At 41.3% G+C, this 26571-nt stretch overlaps 1 protein-coding gene across 1 annotated transcript; it reads left to right on the forward strand.

Annotated features, from left to right (window-relative positions):
* Window positions 1-620: 620 nt before the first annotated feature.
* On the forward strand, window positions 621-24035 carry lmtk2 (lemur tyrosine kinase 2). The gene is made up of 14 exons (XM_070922517.1): window positions 621-723; window positions 7058-7191; window positions 7381-7534; window positions 8037-8113; window positions 8538-8656; window positions 8972-9059; window positions 14173-14303; window positions 17064-17148; window positions 18670-18791; window positions 19550-19699; window positions 19872-22935; window positions 23047-23176; window positions 23264-23522; window positions 24011-24035. Exons 1-14 carry the CDS (start codon window positions 621-623, stop codon window positions 24033-24035), a joined length of 4641 nt encoding a protein of 1546 aa, XP_070778618.1.
* Window positions 24036-26571: the final 2536 nt, after the last annotated feature.

The raw sequence follows: 26571 nt of genomic DNA on the forward strand, positions 1-26571 counted from the left end.
TGCGTGCCTCACATGGTTGGCAAGTGACTGGATGTAAAAAGCTTTCTTCAGCTTTGATACAAAGCACTGGATTTACATGACTGATAATAAAGCTCGATGCCAATTGGCTCTGTGTGTTTAACGTGAAGGTATTCTTTGCTGTGATTGGCTTGAGTACTTGTCAATTATTTTAAGTTTTACGCCTCATTCCGTGATGTGACGTTGTACAGGAACATGGCGCTTTGGAGGAGAGGTGTTTCATGATAGTCAGGGCTATTGATTAATTTGCTTTAGCTATGTTCATTTGAATAACATTAAGTTACATACACCAAATATGATGGGTCGTGAAAGGTGATCGCTCCTCTTGTCTCCATGGACAACGGAACACTACATTTCGTAGCGGTGTTTGCTGTCGTCAGCTGAAACTGTTAGCATCGACATGCTAACGTTAGCTGAAGCTAGTTAGCTGGCTAATAGTAAGTCGCTAACGTTAAACAGAGAAAATATGCTTGTTTATGTAGCTAACACTGACGTTAAACTGATTATCAATGATTAAAACACTTAACTTAGCATCAAATCAGCCATTTACTGTTTAGGACGACGATTCCAATAGCTAACATTTTGTTAGCTAAGCTAGGAGGATGAAGAACCGCCATGGATATGTTTTGTTGCTGGCCAGTGGGATTTTTCTGTCGGCGTTCTGCCTGTCTGAAGGTGCCCCTCTTCTGTATCCTGACAAACCAGGTGAGACGGCTGACTGCAGGTTGATACACAGCTAAACAATTGTTTGATCGCTCAACTCTCGTCTATCCAGCTGCTTAGCTAGCAGATGTTTATGTTTGAATATTTGATGGGGTAGCTGTTGCTAATCAGCAGCTAAAGGCTAACAACATAACAACCTGGCTGCATTTCCTGCTAACCAGTGAAGACTGTGATCAGTGTATGGATACCTGTACTGACTATTGTTTGTTTGATCACAGAGTTTACAGGATAGCAGGTCTCCTTTCTGTCTATATGTGCTGGTAAATCCTTTAATACTGTCATGGCATGTCATTGTCACGACTCCTATAGTTACGATAGTTACCCAGCTAGTTAATAGCAAACACAAACAATACACTTTTCCTCTAAGAAAATACTTATTAACCTAGTCTAGTTTGATTCTGATTGATATTTAACACAAATAAATCAGCCTCCAGGTAGCAGTGATTTGTCTGAGTTAATACAGTACAGGCTATTGTAACTGCACAGAGATGTTTAACCTTTCAGTTAAAGTTGGTCCAGTCATTGACATTTAACCAAGTTTATGGGACAATTGAATGGATGTTGGCCCACCAGCATGGAAACACTGTTTATTGTTTGAAGTGAACCTCGAATAACCTCTGTGATGTTGTGTCCTGGCACTTTTCCTACATCACAGGTTTTGTCACGGGTGTGATCATTTGATTATTTTAGGATGAATGAACATTTATTTGTGGAAGAAAACAGTTTGCTGTACTTTCATATGCCAGTGTGATAAAAACACTTCATGGGTTAATTAAGGATCTCGTGTTCATGACAGAATCATAGAAACAGAGGGAATTGATTCTATGAAAACAATTCATATCCAGCTGTTTTACTTGGGATAACAATGTGAGATTACTGTTTTAAATGACAAATTTTGATGAATCAAAAAATATTATATCTATTTAAGTAGATGAATCCATTACAAACTCTACGTTGTGGATGCCATACATCCAATGAGAGACAAGAGAATGGTTTCATTGTTTACACTATGTCATTGCAGCGTCTCTTGGTATAATATAACCTGCTTCCTTGTAAGAAATGAATAGATGCATACATGGATATGTGGTAGTAAGGGTCGGTAATGTGTAACTGTAACACATTCCAATCTTATCAGCACCAGTCAATGATTAGCAAAGGCGTTGTTTGCTTATTCATAATATAGCATACAGAAACTGATGCAATATCCTTTTATACTTTTATTACATAGCAACCTGTTCTTTTGCCCCAGTCCTCATTTTCCAGTGTGTCCAAATGTCCTACAGTAATACTTGATTGTTAAAAGTTTTGATTTAGGTTATGGATCATGGGTGACATCACATGTATCAATAACTGGAAAGTCACTTGTAAAGCCGGTGACTTCTGCTCTGTTTACACATGTCAAAAGACGGGTAAAGGTAGATAGGTAATGGAAGTTTTAGCTGTAGTAACAGCCAGGTGATAGTGGCATGTCTGTTATGTAAGTCGAGGTGGACATTGGCCTTAACCTTCCACTACATTACTCAGTGATTCAGTAACTACCGCTCCAGGCTGTAGGGGATGCTGCTTTTACAAACCAGCCTATTCTTTATGTTGCTGTCAGGGGCTAAGGCTCCAGCCAGAGCCCATTGCTTGCTTCATTGAACATCTTTCACACAAAACAGTTTTTGTTTTTGCCAGTGTGTTAGAAAAGAAACTGCATGCAGATGTTGACCACTCTATATAGTTTTATATTTTATTATTTCAACAGTGGAAATATTGCTTTTTGACAGACAAAACACAGTCTTGCCAATATGGATCCGCACAAGGGCAGACATAAGTATTGGCAGATTCAGATCCCTGGGCTCTTCATTTGATCGATGAGGCTCAGCACTTCCTATCTTATCAGGCAGACAAATCTTAGCCAAACCCAAACATGTCAGCCAGACAATGCCAGCCTTCATCCTGTATGTAACAGAAAGTACAGACATCCACTGGTGGGTGAAATCTGCAAAAATGGGTCAGCTCCCCCTCTGCGTGAATGCCTACTGAAATATGCAGTGAAACTGAAATAAGACCTGGCAGCTCCCTGCCGTATTGGTCCCAAAAACCAGTTGAGTCATTTGGTGGGGCCTGCCAAGTCATAATATGAACCCATGACTCAGATAAGGCCCTAACTGAGGTGAACTGATCCCATGTAGAGCTGCCGTGACCCGGCTCCTGTTTTTTCTATCTGACTGCTGCTGCAGCCTCTCAGGGAGTCCCGCTCTGCCTGGAACCCTGTTGCTCTGCTGAAACAGACGGGGGGTGTTTGGATAAAAAAGCTGCCTGCAATTACAGCCAAATGTTTTTCACAGGATTGTTGTGATGTAAAGCTTTATCGAAGCCAATTGGAATTCTCTCTGAACAATTGCTCCCGCCAATGACAGATACTCATTTTGTAAGCTATAATTGTAGATGGAGGAAGTGTTTTGGGAGAAATAGGCACACATGATTAGCTCACTCTTGGTTTCACGATGTTGTAAATTCTTGCCAGTCTAGAATTACGAAACATATGTATTTCATATCAGGATGGGCTTATGCTTAGTGGAAGACGCCATTCAGGGGTTTCCCTGTCTCAGTATGAGGCTGTGGTGGTACCCACCTGGGTGTGGTGGTGGAGGGCTGTTGCGTGACATGGCAACAGTGCAGTAATGCATACAGTAGATATTGTTTTCCGTTGTAAATCTTTATGGTGGTTTGATGTTTCCCTATAAAGTCTCTGAATCTCTGTACCTCAACAGTACAACTAACAACTCCCATAAAAAGATTTAGACCAACTAAATTTGATTTATTAATGTGTGCTAAGTTTCAGCCTGTGATTCTCACTGACGATTTTGATTAATTAGTATGTCTGGGACACCACAATGCTTTTTCTTTTGCCTTTTTATCACCTATTGTGACATTGTTTCTTTCCCTCCAGATAATGTTAATTCCTCCCTGCATATGCTTTCCTCTTCTTATGCTGAGTGTGTGAGTGTGTGAGTGTGTGTGTGTCATTTGTTGTAGTGTGCACTATCTGGAGACTACAATGTGTCAAGTGCTGATTGTGTAGTCTGACTTACAACAAACTTAAATGATTAAAAATACTGTGTAGTCTGTGGTTTTTATTGATGCATGTTAAGCAGATTCAGTCTAGTAGGTTGGGCTGCGTCAGTTCTCCTCAGTTCTCCTCCTCTTCCTTCCACTTACAACTGTGTGTATAACCTCCAGTAGCCCATATAACACATAACAGGGCATATCTCCTCCCTCCTGATGTCGATGATTAATTGCTCGGTAGGCTTACAGTTGTAAGTACACATCTGCATTGAGAGCTACATGCACTCAGCTTGTGTCCTGACTATAGACCCATTTAATCTTTCATTCCTCTTCTCATCAATAATTCATCGCAGACACTGGTTCTCTATTGCAATCTTTAGAACAGAGGAGATGTTTGTGGAAGCAATCCTGTGGAAACAGCCAACATTTAAGAACAATATCAGTGCTCTAGGTATTTCAATAATTTGCAGTTGGATCACAGTATATCTCTTTTTACTTTTCCTAAAGGCTAAGTTGCCTGTGGTGTCTTTGACGGAGCATGATCTAGAGTTGTAATGGCACACTCATTTCAGAGGTAGAGGAAACAAAATTCACAGTTTGATATGTAGGTGAGTTTTATGTTTTCAGCGCAGTAGGGGAAACTTAAAGCTCAAAACGCTCAAGAATTATATTTTGATCATAAGTGACGAGACCAGATTAAGCAATCCTGTCTATTTTTGTCGGTGGTAGCTTGGTGTGCTGTGGTAGACATGAAATGAATCTCAATCATGGCTGACACTTTGGATCCTATCTAATGCTCCCCAGGGAGATAAAGTGATTGCTGCTCATTTCATCTGCACTCTGATGGGCTGTGCTGTCTGGATAAACAATCGTTCCATCTGACCAGACCTGGCCTGGAGTAGGATCTCTGCTCAGCCTGTTGTTATAATAGAAGTTACCTCATGCATTTAAAGAGTATTTTATTTATATAATATTCTGGGGGAAAGCAGGACTTTATTTTATTTAATTAATTTAGTTCTGCACAAGACCTTTCGTGCTGAGGCTAGGATTTGGCTGAAGTTACCACGCTTTTTAACAACAGTATGGTCATTGGTTTAGGCCGTGTCCATGTGGATACATCTAAAAGGATTGTTTACATGTAAAAACAACCACACTAACTTTTCAGTTTTTTTTTGGAGATCGGCCTACAATGAAATGCAGAAACAGTAGAAATATAGCTAAATCTTAAATCAGTCTTTCCCCTCTTTCTGTTGGCAAACAATAACCTTATGAACATTAAAGATTGTGACAGACGCATCTCAGATTCTCTGCTCGGTGTGAAGCAGTTGAAACCTTTGCACTGTCGCCTGCTACTTCGTCATAGTTCAATAAGGCAGCACACACAGTAACAGTTCTCATTGACATTCAGCTGACTTTCTATTTCTTTTGACATATACAATGCCAAAATAGGTTTATCAAAGCGGTGTAGCTCAGGAGAACAGTCATTCCTGTGCTGCTGCATTAAGAACATTAGTCAGTTCAGAAATGTATGCTTTTGAAAGCCTCTAACAACCTAAACATAAATGCAGATTAATGATGACACCTGTTTGGGGATAAGGTATCCAAAGATATTTGGACACGATAGAAAATTAGATTTCTTTTAACATTGCAGATGCCCAAACAAACATATGCCATTGTTTGGAAAAGCTTTGCTGGCACCGTCCACACTATAACGTGAGACCATTTCCAAATTGATCCCATCTGGATATGCGATAAATTTATATATTGAAAAAAAAAAGTCAAAATGGAGAGCAAAATATATGTTTTCAGGTTTAGCAGGTTAGTGTAGACATATGCCAATATTGGTCTGGTTTCTCATCTATTCCAAAGGGCTCAGACTGTTTGGTTTGCGGTCATACTCAAGTCTGTTCTTTTTCTCCTTCGTGTGCTAATGTGGGCAACTAGAAGCAGGTTTGTAGTCTGGATGCATTCAGCACCCGCTTTCATCTGTCAGGAATTTGTAGTTCAGCAGAAGGAGACTCAGTAGGTGTTGATTCTCCCTCTAGCAGACAGGATGTACCTGACAAGCTACGAGCAGTGGGAGACAGAATAAACACAGGAGGAAGAGCGGGGAGGAGGGTGTCACACAAATTCTCTCTATTCTTTCACTACAAACTCTCACGCACACGTCGTGCCATGTTGAGATATGATGTAATTGGCAGAGATTGTGTCTGCAGTTATTATTACAATGTGATACGACATAGTGAAATTAGAAAATAACAAGTCAAACTAATTGTGCACTTGCATTCAGCAAAAGTTGCAAACAGCATCCAACACCATTTCTGACTGACTCAGTTAGAACGGAGGTGATCCATGTAAGCTTCAAGAGGAAGGATTGACTTTAACGTCTTCTGACTGTTCACTCACGTACAGCAGTGACAAAAGTGACCAGTGCTCTTAGCTTTGAGCAGCTGAAATGAGCAGTGACATTTGGGACATGAGAAGACAAGGTGGACGTGTGGTGACAGGCTCAACAACAGAGGCTGCAATAAACTGGGCCTGTAATAGTTAACGTGTTTGTGTGTGTGAAGCAGTCTCCAGAACAAAGATGTCGATTGCACTAAATTGGAAAGCTTCAGCTGTGTGTGAATGTTGGTCAGCATCGGTGTTGTGAGAGAGACCAGCAGCTGAGCAGCGCAGTGAGTGGGTTGCAAGGCTGCTGTCAGCCCTGACACTCGAACTGCTGGGCCAGCAGCAGTGTCCTCACTGGCGCAGGCCAACACCTGCTGTCACCACTGTTGCACCATCAGCTGCGTAGGCCAGGAGAAACCGCCACAGCGGTCTCTCTGAATGGCTGATAAGGGATGGAGGTTGGGTGGTCTGGTCACGTCATGTTTGCAGAAATTGTAAACCTTTTAAAAAAATAAAAATAAATTAAAAAATCAGTTTTGACTCTTTATACAATCAAAATGTCTTCCACAATGTTAGAGCCTGGCATTTCTTCCTGCTGCAGTGGAGTTGCTAAAGAGAGCAGTAAGCTCATGAAACTGCATTGTACGAGCACTGTGCAGTTTATTTTTGTTGTCAAGTTTAAATGTACCTTTTGTTGTGGGTGGATTTAGAAGACGAGCCAGTACAGTGTGTGCTGCATTACTGTCAAACACACTTATGTTTATGCTTGTAACAAGGCTGTCATGTGCCTTCTTTTAGTCCAAATACATTTTGAAGCACAGCTATAATGAATGATTCAGCATACTTTCTGTCTGTTTTTTCTCCATTTCAGGTGAAAGCACAGGGGACACGTTGTCCGTGTCTCTCTACCTGTCCCTGGTGGTGTCACTGACGGCGCTTGTGGCCTTGGTGGTGTTGCTAGTGAATTGCGTGACCTGCTGCAAGGAAAGGGAGATCAACTTCAAGGTGAGAGTCCTAGCAGGCAGGTAGCCAGACAGACACTGCTCCACCTGCTCCCATGCGAGCCACACCTAATGAATACAGAGTGGGGACGGATTGTAATGGACAGTGTCTGTGGATTTAGGTTCTGTTGTGAAACGCTGTAGTATCGTGTTGCAGTATCATGGCAAGCCTGTTTTTATCCTCTCGATGTAGGAGTTTGAGGACCACTTTGATGATGAGATCGACTTCACTCCACCGGCAGAGGACACGCCTTCTATGCAGTCCCCCGCCGAGGTGTACACCCTCGCCGTGTCCCCTGTGGCCCTGCCTGGACCCCCACACCTCCAACCTCCTGCCCGCATCACAGGTCAGGCACATGCACACTCCCAGATTTATACTTCATGTCAAAATATGCTGTTTAAATTCATTGCTTCAAACATGTAATACATATAGTGTACATGACACATTGATAATGTTTTTGAATGGCTGGAGTTTTCTTTTTAATTTTGTTAATTTAAATTATAAATATACAGACCTTTTTAATCCTAAATGTTCAGGAAAAATGTATGGAAGGTTGGTGGGTTTATTTTTTTGTGAGCTTTCATTGTTATGTGCATTTTTGTCATTCCACAAGAAAAACATGATTGGCCTGATAGGAATCTTGACAAACTTGCACTACCTGATATTATCAAAGTCTGGTCAGTCAAATCTCAAACACATTTTCAGCAAAATTGTGCTGAAGTTCCAGTTTGGTGATTTAAACAAAGGTTTTGATGGACGTTTTTAAAATCACCACAGTTATGAGCGTGTATGAGGTGAAACTAATCAGTACAGTCTAAACTAACAGAGTTTCGTGGTTGGTTTCACAGAGGGATCCGCAGGCTTCCAGGTAGCACGTCACAGTCTGAGTTACATCCAGGAGATCGGCAATGGCTGGTTTGGGCAGGTAAGATTGGTTTTCTTTGGTGGTTTGCATTGTTCCAAAAAATGAAAACAGAAAATGTTAAACTAGGGTAATGTATGGTTGAATACGTTTTTTCTATGCACCCTTTAGGTAGAGAGTGCTGAAGGATTTATGCTCTGAATCTGTTTATAAATTAAAGTTTATCCACATATTCTCTTCCCCTGTTTTTACTGCTTATTCTGCACCTTATCTTAAGATGGATAAGTAGATATACATTTTCTCCAGATAGTCCCCAACCTGTCCAGGAGAACATTTTTTCTCATCTGTTGCTTTTTTTCAAGATTGTTCTCTGCAGTTGTTGGCATCGCTTGACCTCTTTTAACACGTTGCATGTTGAGGCACAAATGCTGTATGGTCTTTTTACTCTGTATCTTGTTTAGTCTAAAGTGTCGTTGTGTATTAACAGGTCCTTCTGAGTGAAATCTTCACAGATCCAGGTGGAGCCAGAGTGGTGGTGAAGGAGTTAAAAGCTAATGCAAGTGCCAAGGAACAGAACGATTTCTTGCAGCAGGGGGATCCATACAGGTAAACATATTTTTGTTCCCTTAAACACCCTTTTATAATTGATAATTATTTTTTTTAGATTTTTTTATTATTATTATTCAAATATTTAATATTTGAGTGATTAATGAGACTGTTTTATATTTAATTGCATTTTTTAAGATGAGGACATGCATACAGAACTTGTGGACAAAAATAGCTATATGACATCACTGTAATGTTAGCAGCACCCTCTACCTTTCGTCTTACACATTGCATCAGACTCAATCTCAATAAAGGTATTTGAAAGTCTTAATTAACATCATTATCAACGGGCTGCATGTTATTTTCTCTGTACAGAGTACTGCAGCACCCAAACATCCTCCAGTGCCTGGGACAGTGTGTGGAGGCCATTCCCTTCTTGCTTGTCTTTGAGTATTGTGAAATGGTGAGTGAGCATCTTAATGTATAAAAGGTTGTTGATTGTACATGACTTGAAGAAACTTGAATTATAGCCAACATTAATATATAAATCTGTAATGTGTAATCTTATTTTGCAGTATTGTGCAGGTTTTTCTTCATTTAACATGTAGTCTTTGTGTACGAGTGTTGAGGAATTGGGAGGTGGTTAATATACTACTTGCTATTTCAGCACTTCTTCACTTAGGAGGCTTTATTAATTGAGAAATCTGAGAATTAGCTGTTAAGCTCACAAATTCATAGGGCAAGACCTCTTTAAATACGGTCCAGCAAGAACACATAGCTGACCAGCCCTATTGGCCATCTGGACTGAAAGCCTACTGTGTCAATCCCAAATTAGCCCTTTCGTTCATCTTAACATATTGAAGTGACTCAGACTCCATCACGGCAGCTGATTTATTCACTGTTTCTCTTATCTATTCTGGGTGGGCTGGGCCCTGACTGCTGGGAGCTCCCTCCCCCTCCTCCCCTCCCACCCCTCCTCCTGCCAGAGTCGCATATCTAGTCTAAGCCTGGGACTTCTCACATTCCCACTTCACCCAGTAAAGCAACAGGCTCCATTTACGCTCTCTCTGGTGTCCGCTCCACCAGTTGCTGTGTTTGTGCATTTTTATGGTTAGCACCTTGTGTATGTTGGAGACTGTCGAGTTCAGTCTAGAGTAAACTAAGCTAAAGGAACCTATGGGTTGCTCAGTGACGAATGCAAGAAGCCAAAAATGTTAGTGTCTGTTTGATTTATCTTAATAGGGCAAATGTTTACGATATGAAGTGCAGTAGCTTTTTGCACCATGGACTGCTCATTGTAATGCAATCCAACCTGTAATAAAAGCACTCAGTGAGAGAGATGTTGATTCAACATTTGAGGCTGTAGTTTGTTGTAGTGTTGGAGTATTGAAAGGCGTTTCTAGCGTCCTCATGCTCCCTCACTCTCTATATGCCACTTGACTGATTTGTGAGGTGTGTGTGTGTGCCAACTGAAATGAATGCAGATCTGTAGTAAGAGAGCAGCTGGAACGAGTAATTATTTTCATTCTTCTTTTAAAGAAGCTGTAACAGATATTATTATTATTATTATTATTATTGTAATAACAATGTGAAAGGGGTCACTCGTGGGGATGAACCTACAGAGAATTGTCACCTGAATCTGAAACTACCCCTGAGCTTTACAGAGCTTTATAACGAGTTCATTTTAAGCTGTCCGGTGGGTAACGTTTGTGTTTTGGTTCATTCTCACCGCTGAAGAGACAGATATTTCCCTCTGGTGCTGGTAGAGACCTAAAATAGAGCTAAAAGAGAGCGAATACTGGACTCCGAATGAATGAATGTTGCTCTGTAACTGCTGCATGTTAAATAAGCAGCTGTTTACTAACAAGTTCGCCACATCAACTTAAAAGGTGATGATATGTCAATGTTGTGTTCGCAACCTGTTTCTGCATCCCCCAAGTGGCTAAAAAAAATCAGTTATTGCAAGTTTAATCTTTTTTTAATTATTTACTAATCATTTACTCTATAAAATGACAATTACCCATCATAACTGATTATATATTAGGTAATCTGACCAACTGCTGAAAAACATGGTATTACATTTAAAATAAAACAGTTTTCTTCACATTTGTGAACCAGCAGCACTAACTGCTAACTACAGCCTCAAAAATAACCATGGAGTTGAATTAGAACATTAATTTGACTAATTAAGTTGAGTGTCAACAATCACTCACTCAGTGTATAGTCTTTTACTTTTCTTCTCTATGTGGGCGCTGTGGAATCAGATGTCCTACTCAGGCAGCTATAAATTATCGTGTGTGTGTGTGTGTGCGTGCATCACACCCAGGTGTGGGTGCACAAGAGGGGCGCAGGCCAGGATACAGGATGTCCTTTTTGTGGTAACCATGAATGAGTTGGCACAACCGGTTCCATAAAGTTTGACTTTGCGGAAACATCACATTCATTTGGTGGATTTAAATCTGTATTTCATGTTATGTAATAGTTGCTTGTGTGCAAATGTGCAGTCTGCAGCGTGGTAGAAGATTTCCGCTCCTTGGATGTTAAGCCACATTTTCTTTGCTTGCAGGAAAAAGGAAATGCAGTTCTGCTGTTTAGGGGACACATATGCTCTGAGTAACTCCACCCCCGCCTTGCCCCTTCCCATTTGTCCGACCTGTAACGTGTCCAGCAGGGTCCAGTTTGGCTCATCTTGCCAGACATTGCATAACTTTGTTGGGCCGGGGTATTGTCAGCTGCCCAGGCCTGGCCAGTGTCCTGGCATTGTGGTCTTTCCCAGCCAGCTCCAGTAATGTCTCTGACAGGAGATGGAAATGAGTCAAGGTGAATTACGCATCACAAATGTGTGTGAGTCATTAGGGAAGATGGCGTGATGAAGACCAGGTCCTGTTTGTTGAAGGTGATAATGTGTGAGGGTAGCACAACTGAGTGATGTTTATGCTCATTATCCCTTGCTGGATTTTTGAGGACTTCATCCAAGTGGGATCTTGTCTTACGCAATATGTGTTTCCTTTATTTCAATATATATACAAATTCCATTTGCGATACTTGCACAACTTCAAAATAACACGTGCTTTGTGTAGAAAAACCTGCTTTCATGTTGAATTTAGAGTAAAAGACAACTTGTCTGTGCTTTCTTACTACTTCAGGCCATGTCAATCATCCCCTAGATGCTGAAACATGAAATGTGACACTGCAGCTGCACAGTGGACACGATGAATCCCAAAAAGCCAATATACTGTGACGTTCCCTCTGACAGTGCGGTGATTGATGGTGGTTTTTCTGTCCTGTATCACCCGTGCCGGGTAACCCTGACTCAAAGCATTTTAGACATCAAAATACATCAAGCAACTGGTGCAGGGGCCACAGAATGTCACATACCATAGTGTGAGTGACAGCTTCTAATGCATGGATCTCCTGCCTGGGGCCCGGCCAGGCCGTTAGTCAGACCCTTCTCTGGTTCAGGGTCTCGGACATCGGCCAGCTGACTTTTGGCTTTCGAAAGTCGTTGATCTCCTTCATTTATTACCGTCGTTAAAGCAACAATCCTCAGTGCAGTGTTATGGAAGTGCAGTTTATGTTACTGTCATGGCATTTATTAAGTTATACACTGCTGGCCACACTCTGCCCACAGGCATACTGAGCATTATAACTCACCTCGTGGATAAAGTTGTGCTCATGCGGTTGGTGTCCTTTTTGACTTCCGTAGGCTAATTGGCTCTATTGATGGTAACTCATTCATTAAATTAGAGGTGATTTAACAAAGACTGTGGGTTACACTCTTTACCTTAGTAGCTATGAACAACCATTTTGCGTAAACATTGCTCCTTTTAAGAGCTTGACCCTGGATTTCACATTTCTTTCACATTACTATCAAGTAACATTTAAAAAACATTTTTTTTTTTTACATAAATCAATCATGTGGTGGCTGAGCAAGACATGAATTTGTGCACTGGGAACTTGGCACATTCTTGTTTATTCTCGGGTCAGACACAAGGCTTAATTGTTTTGGCCTTTCACAGTTAATGTTGTTTCATTAACAGCACTGGATCCTCTCCCTGAAACCCAGGCCTAGTCACCTGCTGCAGAGCCTTCACAAATTAAGACAGGCAGAGGGTATCACTTACCATACATTGAATATAGCTCTTCTGTGAAGACTGCTTCTCAGAGCTGTGTGTGTTTTCGTGTGGGGTGAATGTTGTTGAAGCAAACCATGTTGCTTACGTAAGACGACTGATCTAAGCTGCTTGTAGCGATATAGCTCAGAGAAAAGTAAACCCTTTGTAAAAGCACAAACACACAAACTTGCACGCTCGGTAACTGCATGTGACTTGACATTTTTTAACAAAAAGTGCCTCATATATTGTGGGACTCTGGTGTGTGCACAGCATGTTCTCAGTAGCTCATTCCTCAGGGGGACTCCGTTCTGTTGGCTAATCGGGAGTCTCCCTCGCTCCCACTCTGCGGTGAACATGATCTCAAAAGCACACATAACTTAAAACAGCCCTTTGCTTTCACATTTAGAAAGTCAAATATACTGTTCACTAAACTGTTCACTTTCTAAATGTGTTCAGACTTCCCTTTGCCTTTGTTTGCACACATTGTAGTGGAATATCAGAAAGGCTCCAAGCACAATATACCGTATTGAAAGTTGCTGAACCAAAATACAGTCTGTTACATGTTGAATGATAACTACAGGTGTCCACAGAAATTCCCAACCAGCCCTGGGTTGTGAACCTGCACACAGCTGAGACCCTTGTTGTGATTCAAAAAAAGTCCCTTAGGACTCCAACCACAGAAATCCAACCATAAAGAGCCCTGTAGCTCTGTGATCTGAATCGAGGTTAACACCTTGTTCCAGATTTACTTTCTTATTTTGACTTGTCACAGCAATGTGATCAGTCACACTGGTAACATAAGACTTAATATCACTCTCTATGTGTGTATGTTTATTATCCATTCATTATCTATAACTGCTTATCCTCAGAGGGTTGCGGGGAGCTGGACCCGATCCCAGATGACATTGGGCGAAAGGCGGGGTACACCCTGGACTGGTCGCCAGTCAATCACAGGGCTGATATGTTTATTATGTTGGGGTGTAATTAATTAACTCAAAGTGTCTCGCCCTGCTACCCTCACGGGACGTACTTTTCTCCCCTCCACTCATGAGCTCTGAAACCTAATCGCACACAGGCACAGTTTATTTCACTGACCTGAGCTGCTCTTTTATTTATAAATCTCTGTGACACTGCATAGTGGTCCAATAAACAGCGTTACCCTTATTTGGTCCTCTCACACATCAGCAGCGAGAAGTGCTGAGGAGACAGGAACAGGAGAGTCTACTGCCCCCATGTGGCGGACTCTGCACAATGCATCTAACTACAACCACTTGTTAAATTTCTCCTATTGCTATAACACAAATAAGATTCTTCCAGATTTATTGAATGTTTATGTTTGAAATTGATGAGCTAATAAAGCTGTGTGTGTGTGTGTGTGTGTGTGTGTGTGTGTGTGTGTGTGTGTGTGTGTGTGTGTGTGTGTGTGTGTGTGTGTATTTGTCTTTCTGTGTGTGTTTTCAGGGGGATTTGCGGGGGTATCTGTCTCAGCAGGATTGGATGTTCAGAAACGCTGAGTTGCTGCAGCTGCAGAGGATGGCCTGTGAAATCGCTGCTGGTGTCACTCACCTTCACAAACACAACTTCCTGCACAGGTAGCACTTCAGAATTGCAACACTGCAGCAAGCTCACAGCTTTTAGACCCGCTAAACAGCTGCTGTTTAGAGTTACGCTCACTCTCTCAGTGTGATTACAACACATTATAATTACAACACAGATGCTTTACAGTTTTCACTGAGCCAACATTTTATGTTTTTCTGCCCCAGTTTAATTTATTAGATTTTTAATGATATAGGTATTACTTAATTAGGAAGTAGTTCTATTTACACTTGAAATTTCACATATTTAGTATTAGACAAATGTCAGCCATTTAATATTGCATCTTGTCAACACATAAAATGTACATAAATACTTTTGTCCTAAATGTTTGATCAAGGCATGCTAATATAATTTTCAAGGTATATAATTAGTATATAGTAATTTTTCTGGGAACTTAACGTCACTTAGATATGTAATGTGTAGTCCCAAACCTCGTAAAATATGATTGTAAAGACTTGGGTCAACTGTTGGTTTTACTTTAGTGCTTACTGTCCTACCAGTCTCATGAGTACCAGTGTTCTCCAAAAAAGGTGTGTACAGCAGAGAGGCTGCATTTCATTTTCATTTTTACCCCAGCGAGTACTGGATGTCTGGCTACTAGCAGCCAGCATGGTACAGGGGGTGTTGGGAGCGTGTGGCTTGGGGTTAACATACGATGCTCAGCTCATCAGCTCTATTTTGCATGCTCAGAATAAGCTCAGAAGGTTCCTATTACACAGCTCCAATGCATTGCCACAGTGTCAGCTGTCCGCTGCCAGAAGGATATGATGATTCTGCTCTTTGCGTGTAAAAGGATAGCCTCATATTGAGCCTTGTGTTTTAATCCTTGTTACAACTCAAAGGGAGTTCTACAAGCGTCCCTCCATGCAGACTAATTTAATTTACAATTGTAAAAGTATTTCTGTTGTTGAATGAGAGGTGGTTGATGGTGGGAAGCGGCACAGACACAAAACCCTCAGGACAAGTGCTGTGTGGGCTGATATCCAAAGTTGAAACCTCAGCTTTGCAATGCAAGGGTGATAATGGTGCCGCAAAAGAGCAAAATACATACTGCACTGCAGGCCATATATATTCTCATTCAGAAACTGTGGAAGGAAGTTCTTTTAAGGCATGGTTCAGTGATTTTCCCACGAATATTTTCAACACAACTACTGCCAGGCTTGCTCTGTTTGAGATTTTCAGTTTTCTCATTGGAGTTTAGTTTGTCAAATCAGTGAACTCTTATTTCTCTAACACAATTACAAGTTTGTTTTTTTTACTAATACAAGAGAAAAAAACATTAAGTCCACATGATTCCAACACTTGTTCAATAAGCCAATATGTAATTGATCCCACTCCCTGATTATTTCCATCACTGTGTTTGACAGTTTTATTCATTGTTGCATTAACTTCTTACTTGACTGTCTCAGCAAATATGTGTTCCAGTTGTAAACTCCTAACAAAGCATCCTAATGCTGAGTGGTTAAGACTAAGTCCTAATGGTGAAATACAAAGGAAATTAATAGTTAAATTAAGTTAATTAATCCATTAAATTAAGGATACATTATACAGATGATAAGGATAAAAGCTATTTAAGAAGTAAGTAAATCATATGAATTAGTAACTCTCTCAAAGGAATATTTGCTAAAACTGTTCACTATACTTATAGTGGTTATTCTTAAGTTTAAGTTTTTTGATTAAAAATATATAATTACAGGATGCAAACGTCCAAAAGATATGTTTAAAATTCCTATTTTTAAAGATAAAATATTGTATTTCAGAAACATTAACTTAGTGAAAATATGATTGGTTTTGAAAGATGATTTTTAACAGTTCATGGTAGTGGACATAATGTTTTTGACACCAGAGTTAGTCAGAACTTGACATGACGAGCTGTTTTCTTTTCCTCTTGATTAAACTGGTGTCCGATGGTATAGGAGGGATCACTGCCACGCCACGTATTAGCCTTGTAGGGTTAAGATGTTGGAACCATTTCCTTACTGTATGTTTGGGCCCTCAGCCAACAGCAGAGGGCAGGGGACAGGAGAGTTTAAAATACATCTCCATTTATCTTCCAGAGGTTTCAGTGGGTCTGACAGTAGCCGGGCCATGTACACGCACAACCACTGGTGTCAGCAGTGTTTGTCGTTAGGCGGGTAAAAGCAACTTGTGCACAGGGAATGCTGCGGGGCTAAAGGGAAACCAAAGCCTGCACCTTCATTCAGTGCAAGTGAACTACCAAATGTCTGCTTAATGTGCACAGAGAGCCTCAGAGCATGTTACGCCCTCTCCTGGCAGCCTTGCAGACTCTGTGTTTCCCTCCAGAAACTATATCCTCCTGCTGTCTGCACGAGTCAGGAATAGCCCCTGTATGAGTGTTGTTGCAAGGTGAAGACCAGAAGCAAATGACAGAAGAATTTCCTATAGTTGCCAAAGTCATTTGTGATCCTTTGCCCTTGATTCTTGTGAGGTAATCTTAGCCTTTAAGGTTAAGAGCAGATGGTGGATTTCTTGTTGATCTTGATGAGATTGAATTTGTATTCACTTCACACTGGTCTTTGCTTTAACTTTTGTAGACATAAATGACAGAGCGCAGGCTGAAGAAAATTGATTAACAGGCAGGAAGCAACAAGCATCAGCTAAATATTTTCATTCCAGCGGTGATCACAAACTTGCCTGCAAGCTTCACAATCAGGGAATGATTTGGTAATTGTGAATTTGTATCTAAAGTATCTAATCCATCTATATATGACATGTTTTTTTCTATGCTCTCATAGTGATTTGGCTCTAAGGAACTGCTACCTGACTGCAGATCTTACAGTCAAAGTGGGAGACTATGGAATTGGACCCTACAGATACAAAGTAAGCAGAAACCTCAATTTCAGATGTCTGAGATGTTTGCATTGAGATTTTGTTAACTTCATCATTACTGTATGGAACTGCATGTTGTCAACACCGGGGGCTGATTACACAAACAATAGTGAACTGATGTGGCTGACATGAGACCAGTCAGAGTTTTACTTTTAAATAGATATGATCAAATCAAACTTTATAGGGCTGGTTGATAAATCATGTGATATTATTTGAAATTGCTGGTCTGAGACAGATTACCGGTGGTAATCTTACTGTGTCTGTTGTTTGTTTGTGGTCACTAAACTGTGATGCATAATGCATTGCATTAATAAATAGCTTCCCAAAATCTGATTTCAGACACATTTTCTCACATTGTGGGCATTATAAACTTGTATAAATGATCAAAATTCATACCAATTGAAAACTTGTTTACAATGTTAACACAGCCCCCCAGTGCCTGCACAAGCAGCTCAATGATATACAGTACAGGCAGCCTGATGGCAGCTAGAGACCCAACGAGGGTAACAGCGCCATCTGGAGTCTTTGGAGGATTTGTCGGGGAGACTAGGCATCCATGATGGATCCAGCAGTGAAAACATTTCTGTTTTGCCTAATTTATGATCTTTTAATGAATTTATAATAATTTATATATTTTATTTATTAATTTATAATAAATATTGTCTAGAAGAGTATAATTAATTTGTGCATCTCTACTCTTGGACAGATTCTAAGCTTAAAAAGTTAGCCACCTTACTCCAGACTATCTTGGAATAAGGTACTGTGGTAATAGTGAGAATAGTTAATTAAAAAGAGATGAGCAGCTTGTGTAATACGCTTTTTCTTCTGTTGTCAAACTCCTCAGAAAATGTGGCGTGTTAAATGTGCTTGTAACTGTTAAAGTCTTCCATAAGGCATGTGAGTAAGAGTTTAGTAGTTTAAAGCAGGTTGCCGATGTTTTTTAGTTTGAAAAGAGCCTTAATTTACCAACTTCAACAAATGATTCCTTCTTAAGATGGTTAACAACAACTCCACTTTGTGCAATTGGTGAATTTGAGTTGCCTGTGAGAAGTCTGGCTAGTTGTTGAGCTGAAGTCACAAAGTCTATCTTTGAACAACCAGCTCCCCTGACAGAAAATAAATCTCTTTCATTGTAGGCTGTGCAGGTGTTTGCCTTTGATCAATCGATATTTCACTGAAGAATTAAGATCCTCTTCTGTTGTAACTTGACACGCTGCAAATGTCCCAAGGCACTTTTGTCTGCTGCGTACCTTAAATACGGCTGATCTGTCAGTTTGGCTGTCTGAATTTAATACTCATAAGATAAGGTCACCCACTGAATCTATTTCTGTAAAGAAAGGCAGAGGTAAAGTGAGTGCGCTGCCACAATGAGAGCTAATAAACAACCACATTTCTCGTGTTGTAGAGTGCATTTTTAATGATGTGGTGTTGGCACAATTATTGGCAGTGTTTCGGTTTGTAAACGTAGCAAATACAGTGCGTGACTGAAATTGTTTTACAATGTTATTATAGGAGGATTACATCATCACAGAGGATGATGTGTTTGCACCCCTTCGCTGGTTGGCTCCTGAGCTTGTGGGCGAGCGCCATGGGGGTGTGATTACTATGGAGCAGACCAAGCCCAGCAATGTGTGGTAGGTACCAGATTGCAGCTCTTCACTAGAGGACAGTTTTAAAAACCCGTAACTCATAATGACTTTGAGTGAACCTGAATCTAATCCAAACATATTTTAAAATGACACTCCTGAGAGAGCCTGAAGGAAATTTAACATCCCTATTTTTAGGTTAAGCATTACACTGCCTTATTGCATATCGTTAGGTATAAAATATATTCCAGCTAGAGTTTTGTCCTGTAATCAAAATGTACTTGTGAAGTATATTTGGAATGAGACGCATTCAAGCATGACTCCAGTGCTTGTAAATCCCAAACAATCTGGATCATTTCCAAAAGAGGAGAAGGAGACACTGACACTGCAGCAACTAAGCATCTCTCCACACTTTACAGTCTTTTCAGCCCCTCCCTTACTTTACGACTCATTGCCCAAATGCCTTCCGGTCATAAATTGCAGAGTTACGTAAGGTAGTTCGAGTTACAAGAGACAGATTTCCCCCTGAATAAGAATATGTTGAGATTCAAAATTACCCCAAAGTAAATAACAACTTGCTTATCATTAGTTAAGTGTTTTAAAATTGCCTCTTGCTATCATAGCTGCTTTATGAAATATGTAATTTATTTATTTGAGATATTTGTTTGGATATTCTTAACTCACCTGATGAAGTTTTATGGTTTTTGTGTCAAGAGGTTGATGTCCTTTGCTGAATTGGGAGTGTGCAAGATAACTTTTGTCCTGCAGTAAATTCCAACAGCTATTTTGTCCTCAATTCTCTGTAGGGCCTTGGGGGTCACATTGTGGGAGCTCTTTGAGAATGCCGCTCAGCCGTACCCACATCTGTCTGATCGGGAAGTTCTCAATCATGTGATCAAGGATCTACAAGTCAAACTCTTTAAGCCACAGCTGGAGCTTCCTTATTCTGACAGATGGTGAGTCTTTGGAATATGTCTATTAGAACAAATTACACACAAGTAGTTTTGTAAATACATAAAAATATTTTAGTCATATTCCTTAAATTAGGTTTTAAGTGATTTGAGTCATTTGGCTATTAAAAATGTATCTTGTCTGAAAAAGAGATGTCTGTCTTCTCTGTAACTGCAGGTACGAGGTCCTGCAGTTCTGCTGGCTGTCTCCAGACAAGCGGGCTACAGCAGAGGAAGTGCACCGTTTGCTTATCTACCTGCGCATGCAAGGCCAGAAGGACATAGAAGAAGATTTTGAGCAACGCTGGGATGCTCTCAAGCCTAACCCTTCCACACGGCAGACCACTGTTAGCCACTCCTCTTTCCCAATCTTGGAACAGTTTGCCGATGATGCCCTGCAACAAGAGATCGATGAAGTTCTTACTGTTACTGAAACAAGCAAAGGTCTCAGCTTTGAGTATGTTTGGGAGGCAGCCAAGCACGACCACTATGACGGCAACCTTGGGCGTTCGGGCATGGACACAACATTGAACTATCACAGCATGTTCTTTCCTGTTTCCAGTGAAGACATCCAGGCCCATTTCCCTGATCCTGTAGCCAGAGCAGCAGGCACAGAAAGTGGTAACACTCCTTCAGGAATTCCTGGGATTGTACCAGTGTTTGATGTACAAAAGCCATCTAATGGAAACGAATATTACATACAACTAGAAGAACAAGGAGAGAGCACCATTGGGGAAGATGGGAACAGAGGGCAAGACATGGACTTCGGTTCAGGCCAGCAAGACTTTGTTGTTCTCCAAGATGTCCGTCTGGATGAATCTAGTACCGATGCAGATTTTTTCCACCAAAGTATTGACTCCAAGGATTCCTATTTACCAGACAGCCACATCTGGTCATCTCTTGAAAATGACAGTCCATACCACACAAACATTTTCACCGAGGGGGTGTCCAAGCAAGAGGACTCTCCTTCCTGGAGACAGAGTTTTATGGAGCTTCCAGAGCGCAATGGGAACCCTTTCCAGCAAGGTGCACCTTTAGAAGTTCAGGAGGTGGATACAGATAAAAGCTATGGGGATTCTTTTTTAGGGGATTGCTCAGAAGCCCCTCAACTGACGGATTCTGTGGAAGTGGAGGGGGAGAATACAGACCTGAACAGACTTCTGAACACTGAAAAACTAACTGACAACTTCATGTTTCTCAAAGACCAGAGCCTGATGAAAGACAGATCTAGTTTCTCAAGTCCACAGGAGAATTTTCTTTCACCTGGCATAGCCCACGAACCAGAAGCAACATTCAAAATGAGCTCTTGGGACAACCTTGAGACTTTAGGCAGCTTAAGCACAGCAGGCACTTATTTAAAACCTGCAGCAAGTAGCACATCCTCAAGACAGGAACTTTTAGACTCTCCAAGTGCCAGCTTGGGGGGGTTATGTCAGTCCCTGGTAGTAAATGAAACACTGGTGCCTTTCATTACAGTCGTCACAGAAGATAACACAAGCAACCAGCTGCCAGTTAGAAATAGTTCTTCCACAGAAGACCTTGGTCTGTTGCAACCCTCAGACAGAGGTATAGACTCTGGTTTTGATTCTACCTCAGAGAGATTTGAGATTATCATTAGTGAAATTGAAGGCCAGACCCCTGCATTCTCTGAAAGTGCCACTACAGACTCATTGTGCACAGATGCCAAAATTCCCAGCCTTGAAGACGACCTTGGAACCTCAAAAGATAATGTTCAGCCCATAGAAGGTAAAATGCCTGAAAACCTGCAAGTCCAAACATTGTCCTCAGACAATGGACACAGTGAAGACCTAACAAGTAACGATCTGTTGAGTGAACTAATTGAGGATGCAGATATAGAACTAGAAACCACTCTGTCTGACCATGAAGAATCCTTTATGGATACTAATGGGCGTCCTATTATCCGATCTTCTCTGTTGGTCTCCGGGCCATCTTTGGACCAGATCAGCCAGGATAGTTTACTGGAGGACAGTATGTCCACCACTCTACCAACTGTTGATAATTCAGCCGAGACACCAGACTCTTTAGACTCTCTTGACATCCATAGGCTAGGTGAACAAGGAGACGAGCTAAGTGCTCAAATAGCCCAACACAAACTCCAGCCTCCATACAAAATATCAGATAGTGGGTACGAGACTGAGAACCTGGAGTCTCCTGAGTGGAACTCTCAGCCTAACATCAAAGAACACTCCCCTGTAAAAAATGGCTTGAGTGTTGCCAAGCAAGAGGAGGAGACAGAGGAGCCCACACCCGTGACGAATTTGGTTCCACCAGAAATCATCATCTCTGAAGTAGAGGGTGTGCTGGATGCTCACAGTGAGGATCCCGGTGACGACCAGCAACCAGATCATGTAGCTCCTGCTGAAGAGCCCCTCATGGGCAGTAATTACAGAGACTCTGCCTACTTCTCAGACAATGAATCAGAACCTGAGAAGAAGACTGAAGAAACGGTTGCCGGAGCTTCTGGTGAAGTCACGTGGCTGAGGAACTCTACCGACACGGTCAGCGGGGCTGCTGGAGGACCGGCACTGGAGAGGAATGCAGATACTTTATTTTCTCAGCGAGAATCTTCTGTAGCTGCTGAAGCACAGGCCGAAAGAGAAACACCTGATCCTCATGTTGGGGGCATATTACCAGGTGCAGATTCCGATATCACAGAGAAATGTGAGGAGGCGACTACCAATAATCATAATGAAGATGGAATCAAACCAGAGGTGTCCAAGGACGTCACATCTCCTGATCAACCAGACCCATCTGAAGATCTAGAAACCTCAACTCCACTTCCTGCTGATACCCCATCAAAGCTGTCGCCAGAGAACACTGGCCATGCTAAACTAACCAGGACCTACGCAAGTGATGGTCATAAAATAAAAGAGCCAGACATGGAGGGGCGTTATCTGGGGAGGCGGGACGGCTCGGGTTTAGACAGACAGGAGGATGGAGTAGATGCGGACGAGGAGGATGAGAACAGCGATGACTCCGATGATGACGTCCGTGGATACCAGCTCCACAGCTCCAGCTCAGAAAGCGAGGATGATGCCGTGCACACGGTGCCACTTATTATCTCAGATGATAGTAGGGCAAAGAACCTGAAGAGCTTGTTGAAACCCACCACGCTGAACATCGAGGCATCATCTTCCCCGTTTCCTGCGAGGTGCAGTGCAGATAACTCCAGAAGAGCTGTGTCTTTCTTTGACGATGTCACTGTCTACCTGTTTGACCAGGTAAAGTGTTGTCTATTTTGTTGTTTTTTTTTGTCAGAGCTATTGTAGGTGTAACTAGTGAGACACTTTTGTGTGGCCATTCTATTTCATATCCAACTCATTTTGATTTAGGAAACCCCCACCAAGGAACTGGGTGACCACTCATGCTCAAACAGTCAGGCACCAGAGTTCAGCAGCCCAGCGTCCACTGCCAGCTACCTGAACCGGTTCACCAACTCTGAAAGCTCCACAGACGAAGAAGGTAATGCCAAAACCCGCAAATGTATGCAGCTGCTGAAAAAGTCTGCCATTTGCCATTTTTCCTGACTCATTCATTAAATCTCGACAGGTGGTGGTTTTGAGTGGGATGATGACTTCTCCTCGCCTTCACCTGCCTTCCTGCCCAAGACTGATAAAGACCCCATATCAAAGGTTATGTCCTCATCTGCAGCGTCGCGCTTTTCCTCTCCACCCCCTGCGGTAGGGCGTGTGTTGGAGCCCAGCTGGACCAGCTCCTCAAACTACTCCCGTTTCTCCATCTCCCCGGCCAGCATCGCCAGCTTCTCCCTTACTCATCTCACCGACTCTGACATCGAACAAGGAGGCAAGTTGAGCGTGCAGTCGCGCCAAACCTGTATGGGTTTTTACGCAGGCTTAAAGGGATAGTTTGACATTCTGGGAAATCACTTGCTTTCTTGCTGAGAGTTAGATGCAAAAGATCGATACCACTCTCATGTCTGTACGGCAAATATGAAGCTATGGCCTGCAGCAGGTTAGCTTAGCATAAGCTGAAGTTCTGGTCCGACACCGAACACGCTTCATTTTTGAAAAAGTGTTAATTAACAACCTTTAGAGGTGCTGTTGGTGGATTTATTTTACCTTTGGGTAGATCCAGGTAAACTTTTCCCAGTCTCTATGTTAAGCTAAGCTACCTGGCTGTAGCTTTGTATTTACTGTACACACGAGTGGTATTGATCTTTTCTCAAAGCAACTAAGCGTATTTCCCAAAACATAATCATATGAAATAGTTGTATAATATTCGTCAGTTGAACACATGTTTAAACTCTCTTCATCCTCTTCTATTTACTCCAGGAAGCAGTGAAGATGGAGAAAAGGACTAGTGTGATAAATGAAGGGACCATTTATCATCACACTATTGAAAAATGAACCTCTACTCGCACTTTTTGGGAAAGGACAACGGCTGAATAAGGACAGACGACGCAGTTTGTGGGGCAAACTGTGGATGCTTCTCTCAGGCAGAACTGTTCTTTACCTACACGGAGATGGCCATGAGATCAATGGCTGTAAATTGACTTTCAGCAAATAAGACGGACTAGGCCCAGTCCCAGTCTGATCCACATCACCTCTCCAGCTACATCAGTGTGTGTTTTCAGTTCTGTGCAATTCCACAAAAAAAAGTTTTTGAAATATTTGCTTTAAAAGACTCATCAAGCACATTCCAGGTGTTTGGCTGCTTCTTTTTGTTGTGTGTCGAAGTGCACGCCTTTTCCAGGACTTTTGCATCACCAAAACAAAAAAAAAAGAAAGAAAAGACTTGACTTTTTATGTTCTGAATTCAACACACTGGGCTGGCAAACTTACCACTACAGCCAAATAGGAATAAGCTCTTTGATTTCAGCAGACCTAAAACTGAAGATCCAAGCTTTTTCTTTACCATTGTTAATTTTTCTCCTTCATGTTGTGCGATTATTTCAGTGGTTGCCTTTTTTTTGGATTGTTTTTTCATAACCTCTTGTTGGGTGTTGGTCACTGTCTCCTAAATGGAGAGAAATTATGTGTGGTTCTGTAGCAGCAAGGGTTGAAATTTAGGAAGCGCCATCCATGCAAAGGATGATTAGATAACTACTTTAACTAAAAATCCCTCATCTACAGAGGCGACACACTGTATGTTCCTTTATGTATGTTTGAAAGGAACATTTACAGCAAGTAGTTTCATATTTGAGACATCTCAGTAAGAATGGTGGGCGTTATTAGACAAGGATTGTCATGACAGAGGTGATCCAGCTTGAAACTGACAGTTGTGAGGAAAAGCTTAATGAAAGTTTTTCATTTTGTAATGTTTCATTTTATGCTCTGAAATGTGCAGGACGTTGCTCAGATGGTTTTGTCCCAAGTACTTGTCACTGGGTTTTTATCACAGTGCCTGTGATGCTGTTTAAAAAAACAAAACAAAAAAAAAAAACAGCTGCAGTCCTCGATTTACTATCGATACAAAATTTGAAATCACGCATTTAGTGAGATTGTGTAAAAAGTGGGAAATTTTATTTTTAAATTCCAGAATGACAAAATGTATTGAGCTGTTTGTAAACAAATGTGCAATGAATTTCATGAATTAGTTGAAATTTGCGTACGAGTTGATAGGAAGACCTGGTGAACGTGGCTGTGTTTCTTCAGTAATGTGCAGGGACTTTAAGCTTCACAGAAACTCACTACTAGAACAAAAACACTGCTGCTTTTATCAACTTCCTGAACAGAGTTGTCTGCCTTTTTCTTCTGTTTTTTTAACTTTGTGTCAAACTTAATGAACCTGTTCAGATAGAATTTTCCTCCTTAAGGACCCCTCCAGTTGCAATTTTGAGCATTTCATTATTGTATCGTATCATTTGCGGGCCAGACATCGTCTCTGTGGCTGTACAGGGTTGGCCGGGGATGTCATCAGTTTCTGTATAGAAGCATTAATGCAAACAGTTATGGAGCACGAAATGCTTTCTCTCCAAGGTTTTCATGTACAGCTATAAAAACACTGTTCTTTGAAACTGTAGGTGACACAGTTACTGTACTGTTCTTTCCTTTTAATGACTCAAAACACCTAAAGATCTTGTCACATATGACCTGATGAACAGCTATACTTCACCTGTAGTAGATCATGTCCGTCTGCCCCGCCCCATACAGAAGGCACTGTACAGTATCTTAGACAATGTTAACCTCTGTTAAAAACCAGCAGCCTGTGCTTCAGTTAAACTTGAACATTTATTTAAGGAAATCTTGTTTTATTTGACTACAGTATACATTTTGCTTAATCTTGCACATTTGAGAAATGTAACTTAATGTTGAACTGTACCTGATGTATGTAAATGTAAATTTTTTTTGTCTGTCTGTAAATGGGAAATGATGTAACTGAGTTATAGGTATGAGGTTTCATTTGTAACTTAAAGCTGAGTTGAGTTGATCAGAGGAACATATCACAGTTGTCGGCTAAAAGCAGTTAAATTAAGACACAAAAGCAGATGTGAATTCATTCTGTCCTTTAAACTTGTAGATTTAAAAAAATATTTTTACTTCATATTTATCATGCTTAGTGTAATTGAATGAAATGTTTATAATTACACTGTTTAATATGAAAATAAATGCAAATGAACTTCTAATTAGGGTTTGTATCTTATGTGACATTTTCCTGTGTGGGTGCAGCACATTGTAAAATGTGTGTGTGGGGGGGATGGGGTCGTCCTGCAGGGAAGGAATGACTGCTGGCTACAAACTCCGGCTCTGAGGGGGTGGAATGTAATCTCTGTGATGGGACGGAGCCAGAACGAGTGTGGGAGGTATCATTTAGATGTAGTCTCTCTAGAGACTGGTGACCTGTCCAGGGTGTTTCCCTTTGGACTCAATGCCTCGTGAAATGGATTCAGTCCCAGT

Source organism: Enoplosus armatus, chromosome 17 (genome assembly GCF_043641665.1).
Source record: "Enoplosus armatus isolate fEnoArm2 chromosome 17, fEnoArm2.hap1, whole genome shotgun sequence".
Lineage (NCBI taxonomy): Eukaryota > Metazoa > Chordata > Actinopteri > Centrarchiformes > Enoplosidae > Enoplosus > Enoplosus armatus.